Raw genomic sequence first — 23,545 nt, forward strand, 5'->3', positions numbered from 1 at the left:
CCCACCCTCCCCGCTACTACCCCCGCTCTCTCAGACCCCCACGGTCCCACCCCACTCCCGGCCCCGCCCCGCCCCGCGCCCCGCCCACCTCCAGCCCAGGCCCCGCCCCTCATGCCGGCCCCGCGCACGCGCGCCTACCCAGCCGAGGCCTCCCCCGCCCCGCTGGTCCCGCGGTCCCGCGGTCCCGCGGCACCAGGTCGCCCCCAGCCCCTCCCTCTTGGCACCCTCTGTGTGTGTGTGTGTGTGTGTGTGTGTGTCCCACCCTCACGGGCTTTGTGGCCTAGGTGCCGAGCCGCTTCCTGGTCAGCCGCGCTGTGGAGGAGGAAGGAGCCACCCGGGAGGTGCTGCCGCTCGCTGCCCCGGGCAGGGGCACAGGTAGGTGGCGGCCGCGGGCAGGGCCGCTCGCCGAGCCTCGGGCAGCGCGTGGGGGCGGGGGCGGGCCGAGTGTGAGGGGCTGGGGGAGGGGAAGGCCCTAGGGACGAGGTGGAGCCCGCAGAGGGCGAGGTGGGAGGATGAGGATGTAAGGGGTGTCGGAGGTGGGCTGGAGGGTGGGGTCGGCGGTGTGTGGGGTTAGGCGGAGGGTGAGGGTGAGAATTAGGATTCTGGGCGGGAGGGGGGGGGAACGGGTTTAGCTTGGGTGGACTTGGGGGGGCAGGCTTGGGTGGGAGCTGGGGAGGGGGTAAAAGAAACGGGGTTGAGGCGTGCACCGAGGAAAGGGGCTGGGATCGGAATAGGGGGAGGGGTGGGGCTTGGGGGCAGGGAAGAAACAAGTTGAGGCTGTGAATTGTGAAGTTGGGCACCGTGAGGCGTGAAGAAAGGGGCTTGTGAAGGTGGAAGGCGCAGAACCCGGGCAAGAGATGGAGAGACTAGGGTGCTGAGAGGAACCCCGATGGTGAGCGGAAGGGAAGAATGGTGAGGGAGAGAAGGATGGGGGCTGAAAAGGGCGCGGGAGGCGGATGGAGGTGGGCTTGAGTCTGGAGGTCCGGGGCCGAATTTTGAGGGGCACGGAAGAGTCTGAGGTGTGAGAGGGAGATGGGGAGAAGACCTGGGAGTGGTGAATGGGCAAAGTTAGGATTTGGGGGGTGGGGATTGAATTTTTTTTTTTTTTTTTTTTTTGTATGAAAAGCTGTCGAGTGGGTCAAACTATCAAGATGTGGGAGCGATCAGCTTGCTCTTGGGGAAAGTAGGGGCCTGGGTGTGACGTGAGTTTCTGCAGCTTGGGGGAGAAAGCAGGTAGGGAAGTGCAAGTTACAGGAAAAAAAAAAAAGAAGTAGTGGCAAATTGAATAATGGCGGTGACACCGAACAATGAAGGTGGATTGTTAGTTGGTTAGAGATACTTTAGAACTACTTTCTCTTCGGATGTTTGTGTTGAGAAAAAGTCTTTAAAGGCCACTACGTTTTCAAAAGAACCAAAGGTGTCTGCAAGTCTTGAGATGAAGGTCATGGGTTGACAGATGTTTTCCTGGTGTGTGGATATGGCGGATTTCTGCCCTGGCAGAGGCAGGAGGAACGCCTCATCCTTAAGACAGCCCTGGTTCTGTTTCCACCCACTCTTTCTTTCTTTCCTCAGATGACCACTGTTTCTGTTTTTTCAAATATCCCCTGCCCTCTTAACCCCCACCTTGAGCCAGTGCGTGAGTACCACAGAGATCAGAGGGCCGGTGAGATTAGTTTGGAGTGTTTTAAAAACATTTTTAAGGCTGGGTGTCATATTTTTATTCTTGAGGTACAGTATCATGCAAGTGGAAAGATCCTGTGCTTTGGAGTCCTACAGCCCTGTGGTTGAATCCAGGCTGTGTCACTCAGCAGTTGTGAGCCCTAAGTAAGTTACTTTATTTCTCTGAGCCTCTTCATCCATTAAGAGGCAGTACTGACCTCATAGGATCGGTGACTGCATGACATCATTTTATGTTGTACCTAACAGTGCTTACCAGCTGGTAGGTACATAGTAAATCGGAGTTTTCAGTCACATCTGGTGTCGTTAACATTGGTCATTCTTTGGCCTATTTATTGTTTTTAGGAGATTAACTTGTCTACTAAGGTTGGGTGTTCTTTTTGATTTTGTTGGGGTTTTTTTTCCCCTTCAAATTAACCACCGACTCGGCTCACAGTTTAAGCACTGTTACCCTGTTGCCTTCTCTCTTCTCTATCCCTGTTCTGACTGGGATAATTATTATGCTTTTTGCTTAGAAACTGGCTTGAAGGTTTAAGAAACTGTCATGTTTAGTTATCAATTACTTTATCCTGTCTCTTATTTAAAGAAGCTGTAGAGAATTGAACTTTACTGTACTAAGGTTCTGTTTCATTTATTTGAAGAAATGATATGCTTGTACTACCTTTAGGGTCCCCTATGGTAATGCACTATTGTACGTACTTGTGTGCTGTTAGGTTAGGTCACAGAACTGCTTCTCTGTAGTGGGCTGGAAGACCCACCAGACTGCCTGTCACTGTTAATCTGACGTATAGCTACAAGAGATCTACACTGAACATTGTTATTCTTGAAGATAGCTATTAGCTTAATTTTCCAGTTTGAATGAGCACCCTCCCCCAAGCAAGAAAGGCTCGGTCTCTTAAGGGGTCAGTTTGTAATAGGCTGCTGTGAGCAATAGTGAGGGGCAAGCAATATCCAGTATTGAAGCTTTACCCTTTATGGTTCTTAAAGTTGAAAGTTCATTCATTGAATCCTTAGGTCATTTATACCTCACAAATTTCAGGAAGTGCCTTATTGGGAGAATGCAGAATGCTTAAAAAAAAAAAAAGAAAGAAAGAAAAAAGTTACCATGAGTCCCTAAACTAAGGGTAGTTCTTCAAATACTATAATTGAAGAAAGCAAAGCCCTGGAGTACTGCCTGGACAAATGGTGTAGATTTACTCTTAAGGAAATGCTGAATTTTTTGTCATTTAAAAGGAGAATACAATTTGATGTCTAGTCTAAAGATATGATATAGTCATAACTGCTCCCTTTTTTTGAAAATGATTCTTAGAAGGTAAAGCTGCCAGGATTTGGGGCAGAGTAAGGGATTAGCGTCCACACTCTGGTCCCAACCTACTTATGCCCTCTGCTGGATGGAATCACACTCCTAATTTTCATGAATCCTTGTCATCCATTTGTTCCATTTTACTCCAGAGTTTGTGCAAGGTTATTGTTAGAGATGAGGATTAAGAGCAGTGCATGTATATAGAACCTGGGTTTTTATCTTTTTCTACCTTTTTTCCTTCCTTGTCAGCATTATGGTGTGTTGGTCCACTAAGATAACATTTCTTCCATAGGATTTGCCTTTCTGCTGTTACGGTTAAATCATTAGGCTAAGCATAGTGGGTTTTGCCTGTAATCCCAGCACGTGGAAAGCTGTGGTGGAAGGATCGCTGTGAGTTTGAAGCCAGCGTGGACTATATAGTAAGTTTCAGGCCACTCTAAAATGGTGATAATGATAAAATAAAACGTTTTCTTTATTCACTCACTTATACTTTTTTTTTTTTTTTTGGTCTGAGTATCAAGTAATTTCTTTTTCGGACCATACCTAGTACCTACTTTCTGATACTTAGGTGGAGTAGCCTCTGAAGATCTACTCTTTTTTTTTTTTTTTTGGTTTTTCGAGACAGGGTTTCTCTGTGTAGCTTTGCGCCTTTCCTGGATCTCGAGCTGTAGACCAGGCTGGCCTTGAACTCACAGAGATCCGCCTGGCTCTGCCTCCCGAGTGCTGGGATTAAAGGCGTGCGCCACCACCGCCCGGCCTGAAGATCTACTCTTAAAGATCAAAGGATGTTTTCTTTTTCTCCTGGTTAGGATTAAGGTCTGTGAGATTGAAGGGGCCAAATACTTGCCCCTGCTGAAAGAAGTGCTTAAAAGAAATGGGAGGGGGCATCTCTTCAGCAGCAGCAGCAGCAGCAGCCTCTGAATGCTGGCAAGAGAAGAGTAGGGAGGGTTAGAGCTGGCACTATCGCAAGACTTTTTTTAAACTGATTTTTACTTTAGTTGTTTTGTTTTTCTCCCTTGGTAGTACCAGTAGCAATACAGCCCCATCATCTGCTCTGCTTCTACCACCTGCAGAAGGGCTGACAAGTGGGGGGAGGAGCTTGCAGCTGTTGCCTGGAAGAGGAGCTGGCTCCTAGCAACAGTATCAGAGCACGAAATCTGCCCCTTTGAGGTCTCATGCAGTTCAGCACATATCTGTTGAGTGCTTACTCAGTACTAAGCACCATGTTAGGCCTGACTAAGAGATAAATCAAGTGCCTTTCCTTCAAAGAACTCACAGTTTGGGTACAAGTGAACACAGTGCATAGTGCTAAGTGTTGTGTAGAAGGAAACATGGATGCTCCGGGAAAACAAGACAGGCAAGGACTGGTACAGGGGTTGGAGAAGTTTCCCAGGAGAATGGTGAGTGATGGTTGAGCTGAATGTTAACGATGAGCAGGAAATAGCTAGGTCAGGCGTAACAACCAAAGGCCGTAAACTGAGCCAATTCCAATGGGTCGAGTGAGTGGCCAGTTTACCCTTTTAGTGTTAGCAAGGCCACAGAGTAGGACATAGTGGATGAGCCAGAAAGGATGAGGCTCCAGGGCTAGGCTGGGCCCTCTTTTCTGCTGTAGTTTATACACATACTTATTCTCGGGAGAAAAATGGATAGTAGTGATTCCCACAAACAGGATCATTGTTTGATCTCCAGGGACTCAGCATTTTTGTCATTCACTGAATTGTTTGCTGACACTTGTAAGTGGCTTCAGGCGACATTGTAGACATTGCTACAGAAGCTGAGTTCACTTTAAAAGTCAATCAGAGTCTTTGAGGGATAATTTCAAAGTCCTTTAGAAATACTGACAGACCTACATTGTATTAAAATTCACATTCTTTCCTTCTTTCTTGTTGTAGAAATGATAATCTGATGCCTTCACTTTACTTAACGTAGCAGTTTCTCATGTAATTTGAAATCTCATTTATCCAAGAAAACAAGTATTTTTTACAGTTAATTCTTGGGTGCATAATGTCACCAACATGACTGAAGAAACACTAAACTGCTTTTTATTTTTTAACTTACCTCAGAGTACTCTAACAGAACCTGAATAGATCTGACACTCTTGAGGACTATAATTAACTTTATTTAGCCTTTTTTTGGGTGGGGGGGTCTTTACTTGTAAATTCAAGTTCAACATCCTGTTGCTTGTGGTTTACCTAGGCTTATGGAACTAAACTAGTTCCATAACATTCTCCCCAGGGGCTGTAGTGTGCCAGAGTCCTGTTATGGAGTCTGGATGAATTAAATGTGGTCTTTTTCTCTGTGTGCAAAACACAAAGACAGGCCCAGAAGCAAATCACTAGGACAGTGAGCCAAGTACAGCAAAGAGCTGAGTGGAAGGTGCCAGAGTAGCAAGGGGGTTACCTACTTCTATCTCCTTTTCCGTGTGTAAACAGTTGTAATTGCAACATGTCCATGGCTTCATAATACCCGATGAAATGAAGTATATACTTTATTTTCTAACACTTCAGTGTTGGACATTTAGGATGCTCCTATTGCTGTGCTAACAGAAACTGCTGCTGTGACTTTACTTCTGAAAGAATTGTTGCTGGCATTTTTAGTAACTTCTGAGTGAATTTTAGAAATGAAAATTGAGCTTAAAATTCTGAAGGATGAGTAGATTACTGAGCCAGTGAGAAAAGTGCAGAAGAGGCACTTCAAGTAGAAACAGTGGGTGCCTCATAGTGACAAAGTTCTCAGCAACTGTTGAGTTTTGCTTTTACTATAAAGCTGTGGGCATAACAAGGTGAAGTTCATGTTGCAGATAACATTTTCATTGGATTTGCTTTTACAGTTGAAATCAAGTCAATGGCTTACTACCTCAACTCACAAACCCACGTGGATCCAGGGCCCATCTATGTTCGAGAAAATGGGCAGCTGCACATGGTCAATCTGGCTCTGGATGGTGTTAAGAACAGCCTGCAGAAGCCACGGCCTTTCAGACTCTTTCCCAAAGGCTTTTCTGTGGAACTGTGCATGAACAGGGAAGACACTGCACAGAAAGAGAAGACTGATCACTTCATCTTCACATACACCCGGGAGGGGAATCTACGCTACTCTGCCAAATCCCTCTTCAGCCTGGTGTTGGGCTTCATCTCCGACAATGTTGATCACATTGATTCCCTTATTGGCTTTCCTGAGCAGATTGCTGAAAAGCTATTTTCTGCTGCTGAAGCCAGACAGAAATTCACAGAGCCAGGTGCAGGGCTCAGGGCTTTACAGAAGTTCACTGAGGCCTATGGGAGTCTGGTGCTTTGCTCGCTGTGCTTAAGAAACAGGTGGGTATTCTCATTAGGATAGTCAAGTACTTAAGTGGATATGTTTATCCTGTCAAGCCCCGGGCTTAGTGGGCTCATAAACTCTGCCAACAGACAGTACTTTCAATTTCAAACTTAAACATTCAAAGTACAGGCCATTTTGAGGGAGGGGGAGAATCACTGACTGTCTTTCCTCATTTCCTACAACACTTAGCCCTATTTTTTTTGTTTTTTGTTTTTTTGAGACAGGGTTTCTCTGTGTAGCTTTGCGCCTTTCCTGGATCTCACTCTGTAGACCAGGCTGGCCTCAAACTCACAAAGATCCGCCTGCCTCTGCCTCCTGAGCACTGGGATTAAAGGCGTGCGCCACCACCGCCCAGCCCTTAGCCCTATTTTGAAAATGTTCCGTAAGGATTAGGTGGCTGCCACAGCTCTTTCAATAGATAAAATACTTTGCAACCAACTTCTCTCTCTCTTTTCTTTTCCTTTTTTTTTTCCATTTGAGATACGGTCTTGCTATATTACCCAGGATGGCATAGAACAATTGGACTTTCCTGGTGGTAGTGACACACGCCTTTAATCCCAGCTCTCGGGAGGCAGAGGCAAGCAGATTCAAGGCCAGCCTGGTCTACAGAGAGAGTTCCAGGATAGCCAGGGCTACACAGAGAAACCCTATCTTAGAAAACATAACAAAACACAATTGAGCTCAAACTGTCCTCCTCAACTTTTTAAGTACAAGTGTGTACCATCATGCTCCCTTGGAGTCAACTTTTGCTGTAAGAGAATACAGACAAGATATGAAAGACAAGATATGATCTGCCAAATATCTCTTGGTATACCCTTGGGAATGTGAAGGTTAGTACTCAGAATTCTTGATCCTGTTTCAGTTTTAAGAATACTAGATACTGAGTATTAGACTAAAAAGTAACATTAAAAAATGATTAAAATTTCAAATATCCTAAAGTTTAGAAATGCTCAGGTAAGTTACCAGCACCCAGACCTGTCTCCTTACAAGGCAGATTTTTCTTTCATGACTGATTTGCCTTTGGTATTGTACTTTTATATATTTATTTAAAATACTTATTTCACTATCATTTAAGAAAACTTTGAGAACATCTACTAGTTTTAAAAGAGTAAAAAATACCCCAGCAAACAGTTCAAACAAGAGCACAGAAGAGTATAACATCTTTCTCATCTCCTGATTCCTCACCCAGAGACCAGTCACTGTCTAAATATATATTTATATATATATATATATATATACTCTGAACATTTACATCTCTCTCTCTCTCTGTCTCTCTCTCTCTCTCTCTCTCTCTCTCTCTCTTTTTTTTTATTTGGCTTTCTAGTTTGTCAAACTGGAAATACTGGAAATATAGATGACTACATGCTTCATATACCTATGTACATTTCTTTACAATTTGAAACTCATTTATAATCAGTATTGTAGACTTAGTTTTGTAACGTACCATCTGAATTTTTTTGTGATTAAAAGGCAGTTTGCTGTTAGTTTATTTTTTGTGTGTGTGGTTCTAAAGATCCAACCCAGATCTTTTTTATATGAGTTAAGTGTTCTATCTGAGACACATTTCCCCAGCCCACCAATTTACCATTAAGAGAAATATGACCTATAAAATGAGGCCAAACAAAAGGTATACAGTAAAAGAGAGAAAGCCATACCAGAAAATACAAGATAAAACTCATAAAACATGAAGAAAAGCATAACTAGTCTTATTTAGTTGGCTCATGGAGTTTATGATTTCACCCCAGGTCAGGTCACATATATTGCTCTAAAAAGACAAGGCCTAAGGACACACAGAGCAGAACCTTGGACTTCCATGAAGCAGGCATTTCCTGAAAGCTCTGTCTGTGCTGTGGCCTCAGTTGTGGCAGGACATGGGACTGCTGCCAGTGAAAAGAAAACACTTCTCTTGCTAAGTGACAAAGCCAGTTTATTCCACATTTTATCCCCCACCCAACCCCATTCCTTCCTTCCTTGGTAGGCTCTTGTACTAGCTCAAGTTGGCCTTATACTGCCAATCTCCTGCCTCAGCCTCCTGGGTGTTATTACAGGCATGGGCCACCTTGCAGTGCTTCACTTCTTCACTTTTATTCCAAGTTACTTATGGTTATTGTAGAAAATTAGAAGGGTAAAAAATAAGAATCATGTATTTAAAAACTCCATATTTGAGAATATATGATTAAAATTAAAAATTTTATAATCTCACCACAGCAATAACGTTCAAATACATAGTTTTATTCACTTGAGAGCATAAGCTCTACAACTGGTGTTCTACTTCCTTACTTTCCCCAGTTGTTTTTACAGCCTAAATTTTCCCCATGGTTTTGAAAATGCTATTTGTCCTTGTTATTCTGTAGTCTGATCTGTTAGATTGTGAAAATGTCACTAATTCACATTTGATGAGCATATAAATAATGTAACAGCTCCAGTACCAAAATAATACATAGGTGTAACATTTCTGGAAAGTAGTTTGGCAGTATGTATTGAGAGCCCTAAAAACAGCCACACGACTTGTTCGCCCCATGGTTCACTTTATTTATTTGTTTGCTTTGGTTTTTTGAGACAAGATCTCACTGTGAAGCCGTGCTTGCACCTCAGTGAAAATCCAGTTGACCTCAAACTCATGACTAATCCTCCTCCTCCTCCTCCTCCTCTGACTGAGAGTACAGGCATGTATCACCATTCTGGGCCCATAACTCTACTTATTCAGACTATCTTGGCAGATAGGATGACCACTCTATAAAGTAGCATCTGTCTTACAGGGGAAGTCTGGGCTCCGAGAAGGTGGTTGTTACAAATGATGTTGCACCGTGAGAGGAGTCAACCATGTTTCTCTTCTTTGTTCTGGGCCTCAAGCAAAGACAGGAGCTGAAACGCATGTGACAGAAGAAAGCCTCTCTTGGGGGCCCAGTCATGATGACGTACAGTTGCAGTTGTAGCACTGACAAGGAAGCTGAAGCAGAAGGCCCGGGAGTGCATGGCCACCTTGGGCTACATAGTGAGGTCTTGCTTAAAAGTAACTTAATCTAGACATGGTAGCCCATACCTTTAATCCCAGCATTCAGGAGACAGAAGCAGGCATGAATTCCAGGTCAGCCTGGTCTACATAGGGAGTTCCAGGACAGCCCAGGCTACGTAGTGAGATCTCGTCTCAAAAAAGAAAAATAATAATAATTTTTAAAAAAATCTCTTCAGTCCAATGTGATAACAATATTATTTGTAGCAGTGAAAAGCTAAAAGCTAGAGAATTTGCTAAGCAGATTATGGTACAGTCAGATAAGGAAGTTAAGATAATATTCTAAGATAATTTAAATGATGTAGTAAAATGTTGAAAATGTGAGAGATGAGAAAAATTAACCTAGACATAATGATTCATACCTATAATCCCAGCAACCAGGAGGCTGAGGGTAGGAAGATTGCAGTGAGTTTGAGGTAAGCTATAGAACCAGTACACGACCAAACAACTATGTAGCAAAATGCCATTTCTACGATTTTAAAACGTTTTTAGGAAAATGGGTTTTTTATTATTTTGGTTTTTCAAGACAGGGTTTCTCTGTGTAGCCCTGGCTGTCCTGGAACTCATTCTGAAGACCAGGCTAGTCCTGAACTCAGAGATCTGCCCGCCTCTGCCTTCCAAGTGCTGGGATAAAGGTGTATACCACCATGCCCAGCTGCAAATGGACTTTTTAGAAAACTTTATTACTGTATGTGTGAGTAGGTACATGCATACCATGGCATGTACAGTGTGCCTCACACACATGGAGACTAGAGTATTCACATAGATCTCAGGTATTTTACTTCAGTCCTGAGACCTGAATGACAAGTGCTTTACCCACTAGGCCATCTTGCTGGCCATATTCCATTTTTTTGTTGTTGTTTTGAGACAGGGTTTCTCTGTATTCCACCTGGCTGTCCCGGAACTGACTTTGTAGGCCAGTCTGGCCTGGACTCATAGAGATTCACCTGCCTTTACTTCCTGAGTGCTGAGATCAAAGGCATGATCCACCACACCAGGCCAGATTCCATTTTTTAAAACATTATTTTTTTCATGTACTAATGATTGAATTCAAGGTAATTTTGGATGACTTAATTTTTTTTTATTTATTTTTTTTTTTTTTTTGGTTTTTCGAGACAGGGTTTCTCTGTGTAGCTTTGCGCCTTTCCTGGGACTCACTTGGTAGCCCAGGCTGGCCTCGAACTCACAGAGATCCGCCTGGCTCTGCCTCCCGAGGGCTGGGATTAAAGGCGTGCGCCACCACTGCCCGGCAATTTTTTTTTATTTTAACCCTAAATATTTTTGTAAGAAAACCTAATGTCTATGTGGAAATATTGCGACTGGTTTTATTTTTCTTTGTATTTTTGTAGTTTCTTAATCTCTTCCCCATTTACCTTATGATCATATGTTTATAATAGAATATAGGGAACATTTTCAACATAATATTTTGGATTGTATTTTGTTAAAGTAATTCCAAACTTTGCATTTTTATTCAGGTACAAGTGAGTTTTCAGTTGTGACCTAAACTCTCTGTTTTGACTGACTACCCAGAAGAACATCAGAGAGCAGCAGCTGTGGGGATGTGTTTGCATCCCAGAGCTGCTGCGGCAGAGGATTTACTGATGACACAAAGGGTCAGGCCAAGGGGAAGGACTTTAAGAAAATAATGGAAAGTAAGAGAATCGGGCAGGTGAGACACTTGTTTGTGGTCTTGGTGTTAGGCCAGAAACTGCCTGCCAAAAGGAGAAGCCAGTGTCTTTACAGCTGGGCTCCAGCTACACAAAACTCTCCTCCCCTGTATTTTAATCCTAATGGTCACAGAGAGCAAGTACATTTTCCTTGAAATATCATCCTATGTTAATCAAGTAGTAATAATCACTATTTAAAGGATGGTTCATAGGATGCCATATACTTCTTTGATGTTTGTTTTTCTTAATAATTCTGGAAAGAATGGAAAGATGCAGTTTTATAGCTGAAAAAAATTGAAGCTCAGAAGGGTTAAGTGATGGAGCAAGAAATTAAAGCTGTTGGAATACAAACTGGGGCCAGCAGGATGGCTCAGTGGGTACAGAAAGGCACTTACCTCCCAATGATGCAAGCCTGACAATGGAGTTTGACTCCTGCAGCCCACATAAACATGGAAGAACCAACTCCTCTCATTCTCTCACCGCCCCCGTCTCTGTCTCTGTCTGTCTCTGTCTGTCTGTCTGTCTCTCTCTCTCTGTTTCTCCGCCCACAATACAGTGAAAAGAATTCAAACCCAGGTCTCTGACCTCTGACGTGTGTGTGCTATGTTGTTTCTCTACTGTTTGGGCCTTCGAAGGTCGTTTGGAATACTAGCTACAAACAAGAATCTGGAGCCTTATGTCCTAGATTAGCATTTAGCATTCATTGTCTGTGCCTAGAATGTTGGTCCTTAGCCTTGAGTTCCATAATGTTTCTTAATCACATTACACAGTATTATGTTCTTCACCCTTATTTCAGAATTACTAAAACTCTTTTGGTAATTGATGTAAGAATATGTATTTTCCTTTCTCTAATTGCCAGTAATCCCCTAAATTCCCATTAACACACTTCAGTACTGTGATTGGAAGGTAGAAAACAGGTCTATTTACAGTGCAGCCACAGCAGTCTGAGTAAGTAATGCTTCCTTGTGTCCCAGGGTGAGCTGTCTCCAGGCAGATTAAACTTTTCAGTTTAAAGAGGGTCTTGGTACCTCAAACCATCTGCTTAGTAGGTCGGTTTGTGTACCAGTAATTTCAGTTGGCTATAGGAAGGAAAGAGTTTGACCCCACTCTGCCCTTCTGAGTATCCGTCCTGTTTTTGGCAGTGAAGATCCTGCTGAGTAAGAGAGCTGTACTCTAACGTAGCATACTCTTCAGATGTAGAAACTTCAGACCTCCAAGAGGAAAGAAGATGGGAAGTAGATGCTCTTGCCACTGTCAAGCTTCCCTGGTATCTTAGGAACCCCTTCTCTCCTGTTCCTGTCATACCGAATCCCCACTTTCATTTTTTTCCCCACTGATCTCATTAGAAGTCGATGAAGAACTAAAAGACAGGGCAGAGCCCAGCCAGGCTATGGAATGCCATTTTGATCTTTCCTCTCCAGAGGCCTCCCTGATGCTTCCTGATAACTGCTTGACAAGATGCTCCAGTGTCATGAAGTCACTCATGTTCATAGTTTATCTTAGTAAGCATCTAAATGAGAGTCATGCTGCCACATACTTTCGGGGTAGTTAGGGTAACAGTTCCAGTGGTGTGGACAGGTGCTCAAGCTTGAGTTTCAGTAGGAAGATAAAATATGATCTGCTAGATAGCTTTTGAAATATTTTTGAGTCTATGCAGATTAAAGCTAGTGCTCATGCCTGTAATGGAGGCAGGAGACTTAGGAGTTCAAGGCCAGCCTAGATTATAGAGTGAGACCTTTCCTCAAAAGAAGGAGTGAGCAATTGAAATTTGTAGTATACTAAAGAGTTTGGAAATTCCCAGGTGAAATCCCAGCACTACCACTATAAGGTCTGACTAATTACACACTATGTTTTTTCTTGTGGCTTGCCTTTGCTCATATACTTCTGTTTATTCAGAATGTTTATTTCACCATCATGTACAAAGTCTTTTGAGGTATTTATTAATTAGCCCAACCCATGTGATGCAGTCGTCGGTGATGTGAGCTTACTGCATGGTACTCTGGGATGATGGCATGTTGACTGTGACGCAGGGTCACAAATGGAAAGTTCTAAAAGATAAAGACTCTTGATTGCTCTCCACACTGCACAGGTATTTGGTGATTGCAGAAAAACTTGAAGAGATTAAGTCTTTCCGGGAGCTGACCCGCCTGGATCTTTCATGTTGCAAGCTTGGAGATGAGCATGAACTTCTGGAACATCTCACCAATGAGGCCCTGTCTAGGTACCAGCCTGCTGTCACTTTAAATGATTGTTTTATTTTTAAAAGGATGATCCAACGGTATTATCTTAAGGAATGCCACTTAGTTTCCTGTGTTTATTTACTAATTGTTTTTCTAAAATATTTTCAACCTCTGTTTACTTGGTATAACAATATAGATTGGATAATGCTTAGGAAAGATAATTGATTTGTTCTTTTTTCTAAATAACCTTTATTTAACCTGTAGTAATTGAAACCATCAGGCTTGAAAAATGTCCCTTATTTGTCCATTCCTAGTTTATTATAGCAAGAGATAAAAAATTGAGGCTGGAAACCTGTCTCAGTGGGTAAAGGCACTTGTCACCAAGCCTGATGACCTGAGTTCAATCCCTAGAATCCACGTGGTAGAGAGAGAACCAACTCCCACAGTTGTCCTCTGACCCCCACACTTTTACCATGGCATATGCATCCCTCCCACTGTCCACACACAAAAAATAAATATATGTAACAAAAATTTGGAACTGGAAAGATGGCTCAGTGGTTAAGTGCACTTGCTGCTCTTGGAGAGGACCTGGGTTCAATTCCCAACACCCACATAGTGGTTCACAGCCATCTATAGTTCCAGTTCCAGGGAATTTCCTTGCCCTCTTCTAGCTTCCTGGGGTATCAGGTACACACATGGTGCACAGACATGCATGCAGGCAAAACGCTGAACACATAGAATTATTTTTAAAGATTTACAAAAGTTCGAGAACAGCAGCTGCAAGAAAGGACAGTTGAAAACATAACAGCTTCGTAGGATGTGGGTGGACTTTCATAATACTTCAAGATGGTGACATTTTATGTTTTTAAGTGAAATGTTTCAAAGCATGTTCTCAAGCAGTATTTAAGTGATACTCTCTATGGACTTTGTTTCTCCAGTGTAACTCAACTCCACTTGAAGGATAATTGCTTATCTGATGCCGGCATTCGGAAAATGACAGCACCAGTAAGAGTGATGAAAAGAGGCCTTGAGAATCTAACGCTCTTAGACTTGTCTTGTAAGTTATGGGGTAGTAATGTCTGGAGAATAATGGCCTTAGGGTCATCACCCCTCATTTGAGAGGATACAAGGCAAGCTGACCTTCTGGGAGCCTTAGCAGTCTAGTAAGAGGACTGAAGTCAGCAGCTCATGACTCCTGGCCCAGTGCCTTAGCATATTATCACACTTCCTGCAGGGAGGAAAAGGCTTTCCAGATTTCCCATGCCACTTAGTGTTTAGCCAACTGGGCCCTTCTGTCACATTAAGAGCATACATAAGGACATTTGCTGTACTTTAAGTCTCTGGTCCATGGTGTCTGTCATTTAGGTTCTTTTCATCAGTATTTATCTAACAAAAGCTGAATAAGTCCACTCTTGTGGTTATTTAAGATTAACCAGATCCTCTGGGCAGTGGTGGCACACACCTCTAATCCCACCACTTGGGAAGCAGAGGCAGGTGGATCTCTGAGTTCAAGGCCAGCCTGGACTACAGAGTGAGTTCCAGGATGGCCAGGGTGGTTACACAGAGAAACTCAGTATAAAAAGAAAGAAAGAAAAAGAAAAAAGATTAACCAGTTCCGTTGACTCCAGTGTTAGGAAGTCAGCAGTTTGAGAGTCCAGTAACACCGTCTGTGGCAAGGTAGATTGGTTCCCAGTGAGTGGAAACTGCAGAGGCGAGGGCAGAGAACAGTCTTGTACCCTTGGGCAAGTTATTTGACTTCTCTGAGCCTTAGTTTTGGCCTCTGGACAGTAACATTATTGAATCCCCTGGTGTGCCTCCCCAGGGAAGTTACCTATTCAGTAAATACAATTTGAGCATCTGCTGTATAGCTGGCATTCCTAGAGGAAATGGCTAAAGCAGCATTCTCTGATGTGAGAAGGTAATGTATAAGAAAAGCTTCTGGAGAAACACAAGAGAGTTAGAGGAATAGTAGTCCCTTTGTTTTTAAGTGCCTTGGAAGTCTTTTCAAACTAAACACATATCTTTACTTCAGAGGTGAAATGGTGATGAGCAGAACATAGGAACCATTTCATTAGTTTCATGCAGCTCCAAATGGAGTTATTTGGGATAACTGCTTGATCATACACACACACACACACACACACACACACACACACACACACACACACACACACACACACACTCTTCTGCTCATCCAAGTCCTAGGCAGTTGGAGCTCTGAAGGGTCTAGTGTGGCTGCTTCATTTTGTAAGCAGAGAAAAGAAAACCCTTATATTGAATTTGCTCTGCAAAATTCACACATTCTGTACTTTATAACCTATTGTTATCTGGGTGTTTTTTTCCTGAGTTTGCTGTGGGGGTTTTACCAGCAGTTATGACAGAGTGCTACCTTATTTTTGACATCTAGGTAACCCTGAGATCACAGATGCTGGCATTGGATACCTATTTTCTTTTAGAAAACTAAACTGCTTAGATATCTCTGGAACAGGGCTAAAGGTAAGGCTTTTGGTTTCTTTCATTTTACAGATTATGATTTGATATTTTGCTTCTGATAATTGGTGTTTAGGAAGAGCTAGTATTTATGATGGTCTTGTTTTGTTTTTGTTTTGCTTTTTTGAGATACAGTGTTATTATGTACCCTTTCCTAGGCTTGAATTTCCCATGTATCCCAGGTTGGCCCCAAACTCATGGCAATCCTTAGCTTATTGAATACTGGGATCACAGGCATATGTCACCATGCTCAGCTGGTTTGGAATTCGTGATCCTCCTGCCTCAGTCTCCCTAGTATTGGAATTACAAGTGTGTACCACCACACCTAATTTATGGTGGTCTTTGCTACTAAAAGCAAGTAAGAATTGGAAAATGTATTCATGTCTCTGGTGTTTCTCCCTCACTAGGATATCAAAGCCGTCAAGGACAAGCTCCAGACACACATAGGCCTTGTTCACTCCAAAGTGCCTTTGAAGGAATTTGATCATAGTAACTGCAAAACAGAGGGCTGGGCTGACCAGGTACTCAGGCTTTTCACTACAGCGTTCCGTTTGTACTCTAGGTACCTACAAATCAAATAAGCACTAACCCTTCCGGTACTCCTTGGGCTCAGTTGTAGTCTTCACCTCGGTCAGCAGTGGTGACAGACTGTTACTGACTCATCTGCTTCAGGAGTTAGTACTGGGTATCAGATCTTCATACTTCCCTGCTGTGGTTGGTAGACGGGCGTCATGCCTCAAATGCTATTTTATTCTACAAATGATTCAGGAAATAAGTAAATTATGACTTGCTATGTAAAAAAATAAAAATTAAAAAGAGAAGAAAATCTGATCTAACTGCTCTCTTAACAGCTGTGCTCCAGAGAGAATTAACTGGTGTCACACTGTATCCAGTTCAAATCTGACTCTTCCCTTTCTTTTGGGCTTTTTCTTTTTCCTTTTCCATAGCCTTAGTGAGCAGCCTCTTGGTCTTTCTGTCTCTTGACGCTTGCCGGTGAAAGAACTGGACTTTGACTCTCTTGACTTCATATTGCCCTTCTCCAGATTGGTAAAGTACAGCCTTGAATAGAAAGTCAGAAGGTCCCAGGTAGATAGCAAGCAGCTCACCTGTGTGGGACACCTTTCCCCTTCAGACACTTAACTGTCGTTTCCTGGTGGAAGCATGGTGTCTTTGCCCTGAGTCCCTCCCTGGCTCTGAGCAGAAGGCATGATGGTGAACCTGCCCAGCTGCCTGACTATATCATCACCCCTGTAGATACGAAGGGAGACCTGTGTCAGGGGTTTCAGACTGGGCATGTTACAGTAACTGCCAGGTTGCACCCTAGCACCCACAAACCTTGGACACATATCTCTTGCCAAGACCTCCTGTAGGTTGGTAGCCAGTATCACGGGAAAGAGCATAGGTTGTGGAGTCAGAGACTGGAGAGTTCTGCCTCATAGATTCAACAGACCCATAAACTCAAAACACTAGGATTTCTCTGTGGGTTTGGTAAAGATCAAGTAAAACACCTAACACCGTGACCTCAGAGGAAGGTGACTGTGCCAGCGCAGCTTCCTGCCTTCACCTGGGACCTCCAGGGCTTCAGGGGGTGCTTTCCTGGCTCTTCCTAAATCCTTTGCAGGAACTCCAGCCTGACCCATCCCTGAAGAGGGAGGCTGTCTAACAGGAGCCCACTGTCTTTTGTCTCCAGATTCCTTTACTTCTCCAACCACATTCTACTTCCCTCCTTTCTAAAGGAAATAGCTATGCCAGTTTATTTCAGTGGTGAGCCCTTGCTTGTCTGTTTTTCTTTCAGTCCTGTTCCTGAAGCCTTCAGCTTCCTGTGTCATAGTTACTATGTTGCTCTTGCTTCCTCACCACATCCTCAGTGTCACCCTCTGGTGGTGATTTCTTTCCGTGTGCAGATGTCAACCATCCTTAGTCTTGTGAGTTCCTCAGCCCAGTGCAGCTGTGTTCTGTCTGTCCTCGGCTCTCGGACCTCTTGCTGCCTTCCTTGCAGTCTGCTTTTAGCCTCCTCTTCTGTACGTTAAGTGTCTGAAAGCTGCCAAGTCACCAGTGTTCACCGTCTGTGGCTTTCAGTGACTTTTAATATAAACATCATGCCTTAGGGTTTTTCTCTCAGCTGATTCCTCCTTTCTTTTCTCTTTTACACATCTACTCCTCTGGGCATCTTAGGTTTTTCAGTGTCCTGAAAATGACTCACATCTATCAGAAACCATATATATTCCCAGATATTATTTACAAGTTTCTTCCTGCACCTTGAAGTCAGTTTATCCAAACTTGCTTTCTTTTTCTGTATTCACAGCTAGCCTTCTATTTCTGTTAGTGGAAGGATTGTGTCTTTATTTCCTACTAAATCACCAAATTGATTGGCTTTCCCTTAGATCAGTACCCATTTTCTATAACCGGGAAATATCTTTGAAGGGTCCATAACTAATACGTTCCAAGTGCTTTCTGCATGATGTACAGCGATAGACCCTTCATGTAATCCTCATAACAGCCCTGTGGTGTGCAACAGGTCAAGACCCAGAAATTAAATCTAAAGCTAAGGGCCCTCTGGCTAGTAAATGTGCTCTTATGGTTTGTGATTTTTTTGTGTCTTGAGTCTCACTGTGTATCCCAGGCTGGACTCAAATTCACAATTCTGGAACTACAGGTGTGCTCTACCATGCTAGGTCTGTATTCTTAATACTTGAACTGCTCTGTATCCTGCAAGTGTTTTTCCTCATTTATGGTCATTATGATTGTTACATTCCATTAGTAAGAAGTATTAAATGCAAAATCCTTGTTACTCAAGATATGTTGAAATGATCATTTACTTTTCATTCTGTCGTGTATAGTTTATATTCAGTCAAATTTCTAAAGAATTAGCAGTAGCTAATAAATAAAATTACATTTGTAACAGTTAAGAATAGAAATTGAAGTACTGTGAGAATATAGAAATGTGGGCATTCTACATACATAGGAGAGATGAGTTATTACAGACTTGTAATAATAAGGGCATAAGAAGGGTCTGAGGGTATGTGAAAGTATTATAACCAAGATTTTAGATTTTAGTGTTTAGTTTAAAGATACGCAGTTCAAGCAGTTGATTTCTACCCTACCTTAGAATAAGAATGGAACTGGGAAAGAGTGGACTCAGCAGAGTGACCTAATCACACAGATACATAGATCCATCGCATTTGTGTGTCCAGTCTGACTTGATTCTTATAACCAAAGTTGATCAATGGGTTTGTGTTTCAGGAAAGGGAGCAAAGACTAGCTCAGAGGTATAGTGCTTGCCTCCCTGGGACAGAACAGAGGAGAAAAAGGGGAAAGGAGGAAAGTTTTTGCTTGGGTTCAAATCTTTCAAAATTCCTTTTAGATCGTTCTGCAGTGGGAGCGAGTGAGTGTGGAAGCTGTGCGACAGCGGGAAGATGCAGAGCCTCGGAAGGCCGCCCAGTGCTTCTGTGAGAAGTCCTTTGTTTAAAACACTCAGCCTGTCTGCCCTCCGGGGGAATTCATTGTAATAGTGTTGTCTGTTTATGACCACTAAGACAGATCATCCCCTTAATGTAGCTTGCAGTGTAAGCACCACCTTGGGAAGGTTGCTTTTATTATTTGTATCTGTCTCATCCCAAAGAAGATGGGACAAAAGAAAACAGATTAAGTGTCCTTAGCAGGTGGAAGCAGGACTAGGGATACAGTTCAGTGGATAAGGGTTGCCTCGCATGGGCAAGGCTGGATTCAGTCTCAAACATTAGAGAAAAAAGAAGTGAGACCCAAGTACCTTCAACAGATGGGTGGATAAACAGAATGCAGGATTTATAGACAAGGGAGTGTGATTCAGTCTTAAAAAGTTAAGGACATGTTGTGCTAGAGAGATGGCCCAGTGGTTAAGAGTGTGTACTGCTCTTATAGAGCACCTGAATTAGGTTCTCAGCAGCCACGTCAGGTGACTCATAACTGCCTGAAACTCCAGCTCCGGGGGACCAAACATATCTGGTCTCCCCAGACACTTGCATTCATGTGTACATACTAATCACATACATACAGTTAAAAATGATGAGTTTTTTATTTTTTTAAGGTAAGGACGCTTTGACAAATGAGCCTTGAAGACATGTTACATGAGATAGATAAGGCAGTCGTGAAAGGACAAATACTGTATTATGATTGTTCCTGTGTGAGCTTCCCAGAGCATCGGGTTCATCGAAAAAGGGAATTACTGTTTAATAGTTACAAACTTTTAATGTACAAGATAGAGTTCTATGGACTGGAGAGATGATTCATGGGTGGAAATGCTCGCCATGCAAACCTAGCAGCCCGAGAGTGATCTCAGATCTCATGATGGAAGGGGAGTACTCACTCGCAAGAGTTGTCCTCTGACCTCTGTACATGCACTGTGGCACATGTGTGTGCACACTCAGGTCCTACCCACAAACACACAGTAGCGGAGGTAAGAAAGTGATCTGGAGGGCAAGGGTTGTAGCTGCTGGTAGAATGCTTGCCTAGCATGCTTAATACCCTGAGTCCAGCTCTGAAAAAAGAAAAGTTCTGAATTTGGTTGTGTTTATTTTGTCATTTTAAACAAGAATTGATAAACGGAAGGAAACAATAGAGGTGACACCTTTAATCCCAGCATTCAAGAGGCAGAGGTAGGCAGATCTCTGTGAGTTCGAGGCCAGCCTGGTCTACACAGCTAGTTCCAGGACAGCCATGGCTACACAGAGAAACCCTGTCTTGAAAAACCAAAAAAGAATCCTCCGACATATCAGACACTATAGGGCCGATCCTGTGCCTCGGAGGGCACGGTCAGGTCTGGGCTTTGAAAGGAAAAAGGAAGCCAACAGCTTGTGAGCTTTGAGGGTAGGCCTGACACTGACACATTTATTTCTGTGTCATTCTATGTTTTCTATTCAGAGTAAGTTGAGAAAATTGATTCTTGGGGTATTAGTTAGACTCACTGAAAACCTAGTAAGCACCTACCTCTCACTCTGTCATGGTAGGGCATCCACCACTCTTGCTGCCGGGTACTCAGCCCAGACCACCCTAGGGCCTTGTCTTAGTCCTAGGCGATCTGTCAGACTTGGGCAGGCCCTGGCCCACCAGCACAGAAAACTTACACTAGCCCCTTGATACTCTTACAGATCAGAAACGAGCTCTCTCGGAAGCCTCAAGGAAATGTCCCCTGGCAGACACCCACATGAACTCTTCTGGAAAACTCCAGTTCTATAGAGAGAAGGCTCCGGACTGCCATGAGCCGCTGTTGAGCCAAGAATCAAAGAAGAGCAAGAAGAGAGCTTTCGAGGAGTCGGAACAGGAGCAGAGCGCGCCGCCACAGTCTGCCAAGCAGAAGTGTGTGTGTCTGGCCGTGGAAGACTGGGACTTGCTGAACTCCTACTGACGGACACAGACAGTCAGCCTTCCCCTCACTCAGCACATGAGGAGAGACCGCTGGTGTTCTTCTGGTTGGGATTTACTTATGGCATTAGCATAGCAAGCAGATATTTCTACTTTTGTGGTGGGGGAGGGGCCGCTATGGACGTCTGTAATAATTTCTAATGTATATTTTCAATACATAGTAATTTTTTCAAATAAACTCTTTTGCTGTCGTTGAGATCTGCTTATGGATTGCAGATTGGAGCCACAGGAAGTAGCACCCTGTGGACTAACAGGTTTGGCACGGTTTGTTTGCTGTAGTTTGGCACAACTTACAGAACACAGATGTGACGGAAGCTGCGCTGATTGCATGCTGTCCTGGGCCATGCCCCAGCCTCATAGCCAGTGTAGATGAAACTCGCTGAAATGTAGAGCCAACAACATTCAACCTCAAGTTAAGGGCCATGTTTAATGTCACAGAGCTTATGCTCCTTTCTAGTAGGCTGCAAAGCCCATTCTGTTACGTTGCCTCTCAACAGTAGTTAGCATTTATTGAAATCCCAGCCATTGAGGGTATTAAGACCCGAGTGACTTACAACAGCCTTGGAAGTAACAGGGCAGAAGCTTTTCCATCTTAAGACTTAGTGGGAAAGGCCCAGTGATAAATATTGTAGGTTTTTCAGGCCACAAGAATTTTGTTACAAATATCCAGCTATACACAGTAAATAAATATGGCTGCCTGCCAATGGATTTTTTTTTTTTTTTTACAAAGACAGGTGGCTGGCAAATAACCAGAGTTTGGGTGTGTGCCACCACACCTGGGGGTGCTTGTTAAAAAGCAGGTACCCTTGTGAGGACTGTGCAGTTGAGGCAGCTTAGCAAACATCAACTTGCTGGAGGTGGTATTACATTCCTTTAATCCCAGCACTTGGGAAACAGGCAGGTGAATCTCTTGAGTTCAAGGCCAGCCTGGTTTACATAGTGAGTTCCAGTATGACCAAGGCTGCACAGAAGAACCTTGTCTCAAAAAAAAAAGTCAACTTGAGCAGGTCTGGTATAGGCTTAAGATTCAGAATTTCTAGTTGAGCACAGCATATACTTATCACCAAAATTTGGAGGTGGAGACAAGAAGATTAGGAATTCAAGGCTAGCCTGGGCTACATTAAAGGAAAAATTCCGTATTTCTAGCAAGCACCTAGATGATGACGGTACCCCTCGTTTGCAGACCATACTGAGTATCAAGGCTCTAACCCTAGCTGTATGAACACTGGACATTAGATAGCAAAGATTTCATTCCAGAAGCTTAAGTGCAGAATGCTTCCATTTTCGGGTGTTAATGACATGTTAAAATGGTGATGAGGGGCTGGAGAGATGGCTCAGTGCTTAAGATCACTGGCTGCTTGCTCTTCAGAGGACCTGGGTTCAATTTCCAGCACCCACATGGCAGCTCACAACTGTAACTCCAGTTCCAGGGGATCTGAAACCCTCACACCAATGTCCATTAAAAAAATAAATAGAAAAATGGCAATGAAAAATACTCTGAGCAGAGGTGGTGGCACATGCCTGTAATCTCAGCATTTAGCAAGCCGAGTCAGAGAATCAGGAAGAGTTCAAGGTCTTTGTTCGTTTGGAGACAGGGTTCCTCTGTAGCCTTAGCTGTCCTGGAACTCAGAGATTACCTGCCTCTGCCTCCTGAGTACTGGGATTAAAGGTGTGTGCCACCACTACGCACTCGTCTTCAAGGTCATTTTCAACTAGTGAGTTCCAGGCCTGCCTGGGCTATAAGAGACCTTATCTCAAAAAGCACAAAAAGCACACACACACACACAAAAAAAAAAAAAGTGCCTGGTTTTTCTTTTCTAATTGCAGCTACCAAGAAAGTTTAGATGACATACATGCCTTGCATTTGGATTACATTTTATTTCTGTCTCTACAACAGTTCTCTACTTTCCTAATGCTGCGACCCTTTAATACAGTTTCTCATGTTGTGTTGACCCTAACCATAAAATTATTTCATTGCTACTTTATAACTGTATTTTGCTACTGTTATAAATCGTAATGTAAGTATCTGATATGCAACCCCCAAAGGGGTCACAACCCATATGTTGAGAACCACTTCTCTAGACATATCCACCTTTAAAAGGGGTGTGAATGGCAAGACTTACAAGCAACTAAGGAAGGAGAACATATCTCAAGAAATCAAAAACGTTGATTTGACATTTAATAGCTTGGTTAACTCTGGAGGTTAACCAAGCTATTAAAGGTAGGTCTGGGGTTTCATCACTATTCTGAGCTATGCAAGGTGAAGACTGTATGGATGACCACCAACCAAGGGTCACAGCAAAAGCTTGGACCTGTAAAATGTGTAACGAGGCAAACACAGTGCATGTTACAGCTTGGAGGTTTTTTGTCGTCTCAGTGTTCTGAGACACTATTGTCTCAGTATGTAGTCCAGCCTGGGATTATAGGTGGGCACCACCACACTAAGCTTAGGATCTTAAATGTACCCAGAAGTTCAAGTGTTGAAGGCTTATTCCCT

The 23,545-nt window shown here is 43.3% G+C and overlaps 1 protein-coding gene and 1 long non-coding RNA gene across 6 annotated transcripts; both read left to right on the forward strand.

The window, feature by feature from the left end:
- Positions 1-130: 130 nt before the first annotated feature.
- Positions 131-21,244, forward strand: Lrrc42 (leucine rich repeat containing 42). 5 transcript variants are annotated; one of them, XM_052716636.1, is made up of 9 exons: positions 131-375; positions 3,273-3,399; positions 5,811-6,294; positions 13,068-13,199; positions 14,097-14,215; positions 15,566-15,654; positions 16,056-16,169; positions 19,013-19,097; positions 20,775-21,244. In XM_052716636.1, the coding sequence occupies exons 3-9, from the start codon at positions 5,825-5,827 to the stop codon at positions 21,029-21,031; spliced, it is 1,266 nt and encodes a 421-aa protein (XP_052572596.1). In that variant the 5' UTR covers positions 131-375; positions 3,273-3,399; positions 5,811-5,824; the 3' UTR covers positions 21,032-21,244. The 5 variants fall into 5 exon arrangements, with proteins under 5 accessions (XP_052572596.1, XP_052572595.1, XP_052572600.1 ...); XM_052716639.1 differs by lacking the exon at positions 131-375 and adding an exon at positions 793-892; XM_052716637.1 differs by lacking the exon at positions 131-375 and adding an exon at positions 1,277-1,824.
- LOC128096717 (uncharacterized) lies at positions 6,301-7,782 on the forward strand. Its single transcript, XR_008213726.1, has 2 exons — positions 6,301-7,128; positions 7,623-7,782. It is a non-coding gene; the product is annotated as an uncharacterized LOC128096717 (long non-coding RNA).
- Positions 21,245-23,545: the final 2,301 nt, after the last annotated feature.

Source organism: Peromyscus californicus, unplaced genomic scaffold, assembly GCF_007827085.1.
Source record: "Peromyscus californicus insignis strain IS unplaced genomic scaffold, ASM782708v3 Scaffold_5__1_contigs__length_169319896, whole genome shotgun sequence".
NCBI classification, from domain to species: domain Eukaryota; kingdom Metazoa; phylum Chordata; class Mammalia; order Rodentia; family Cricetidae; genus Peromyscus; species Peromyscus californicus.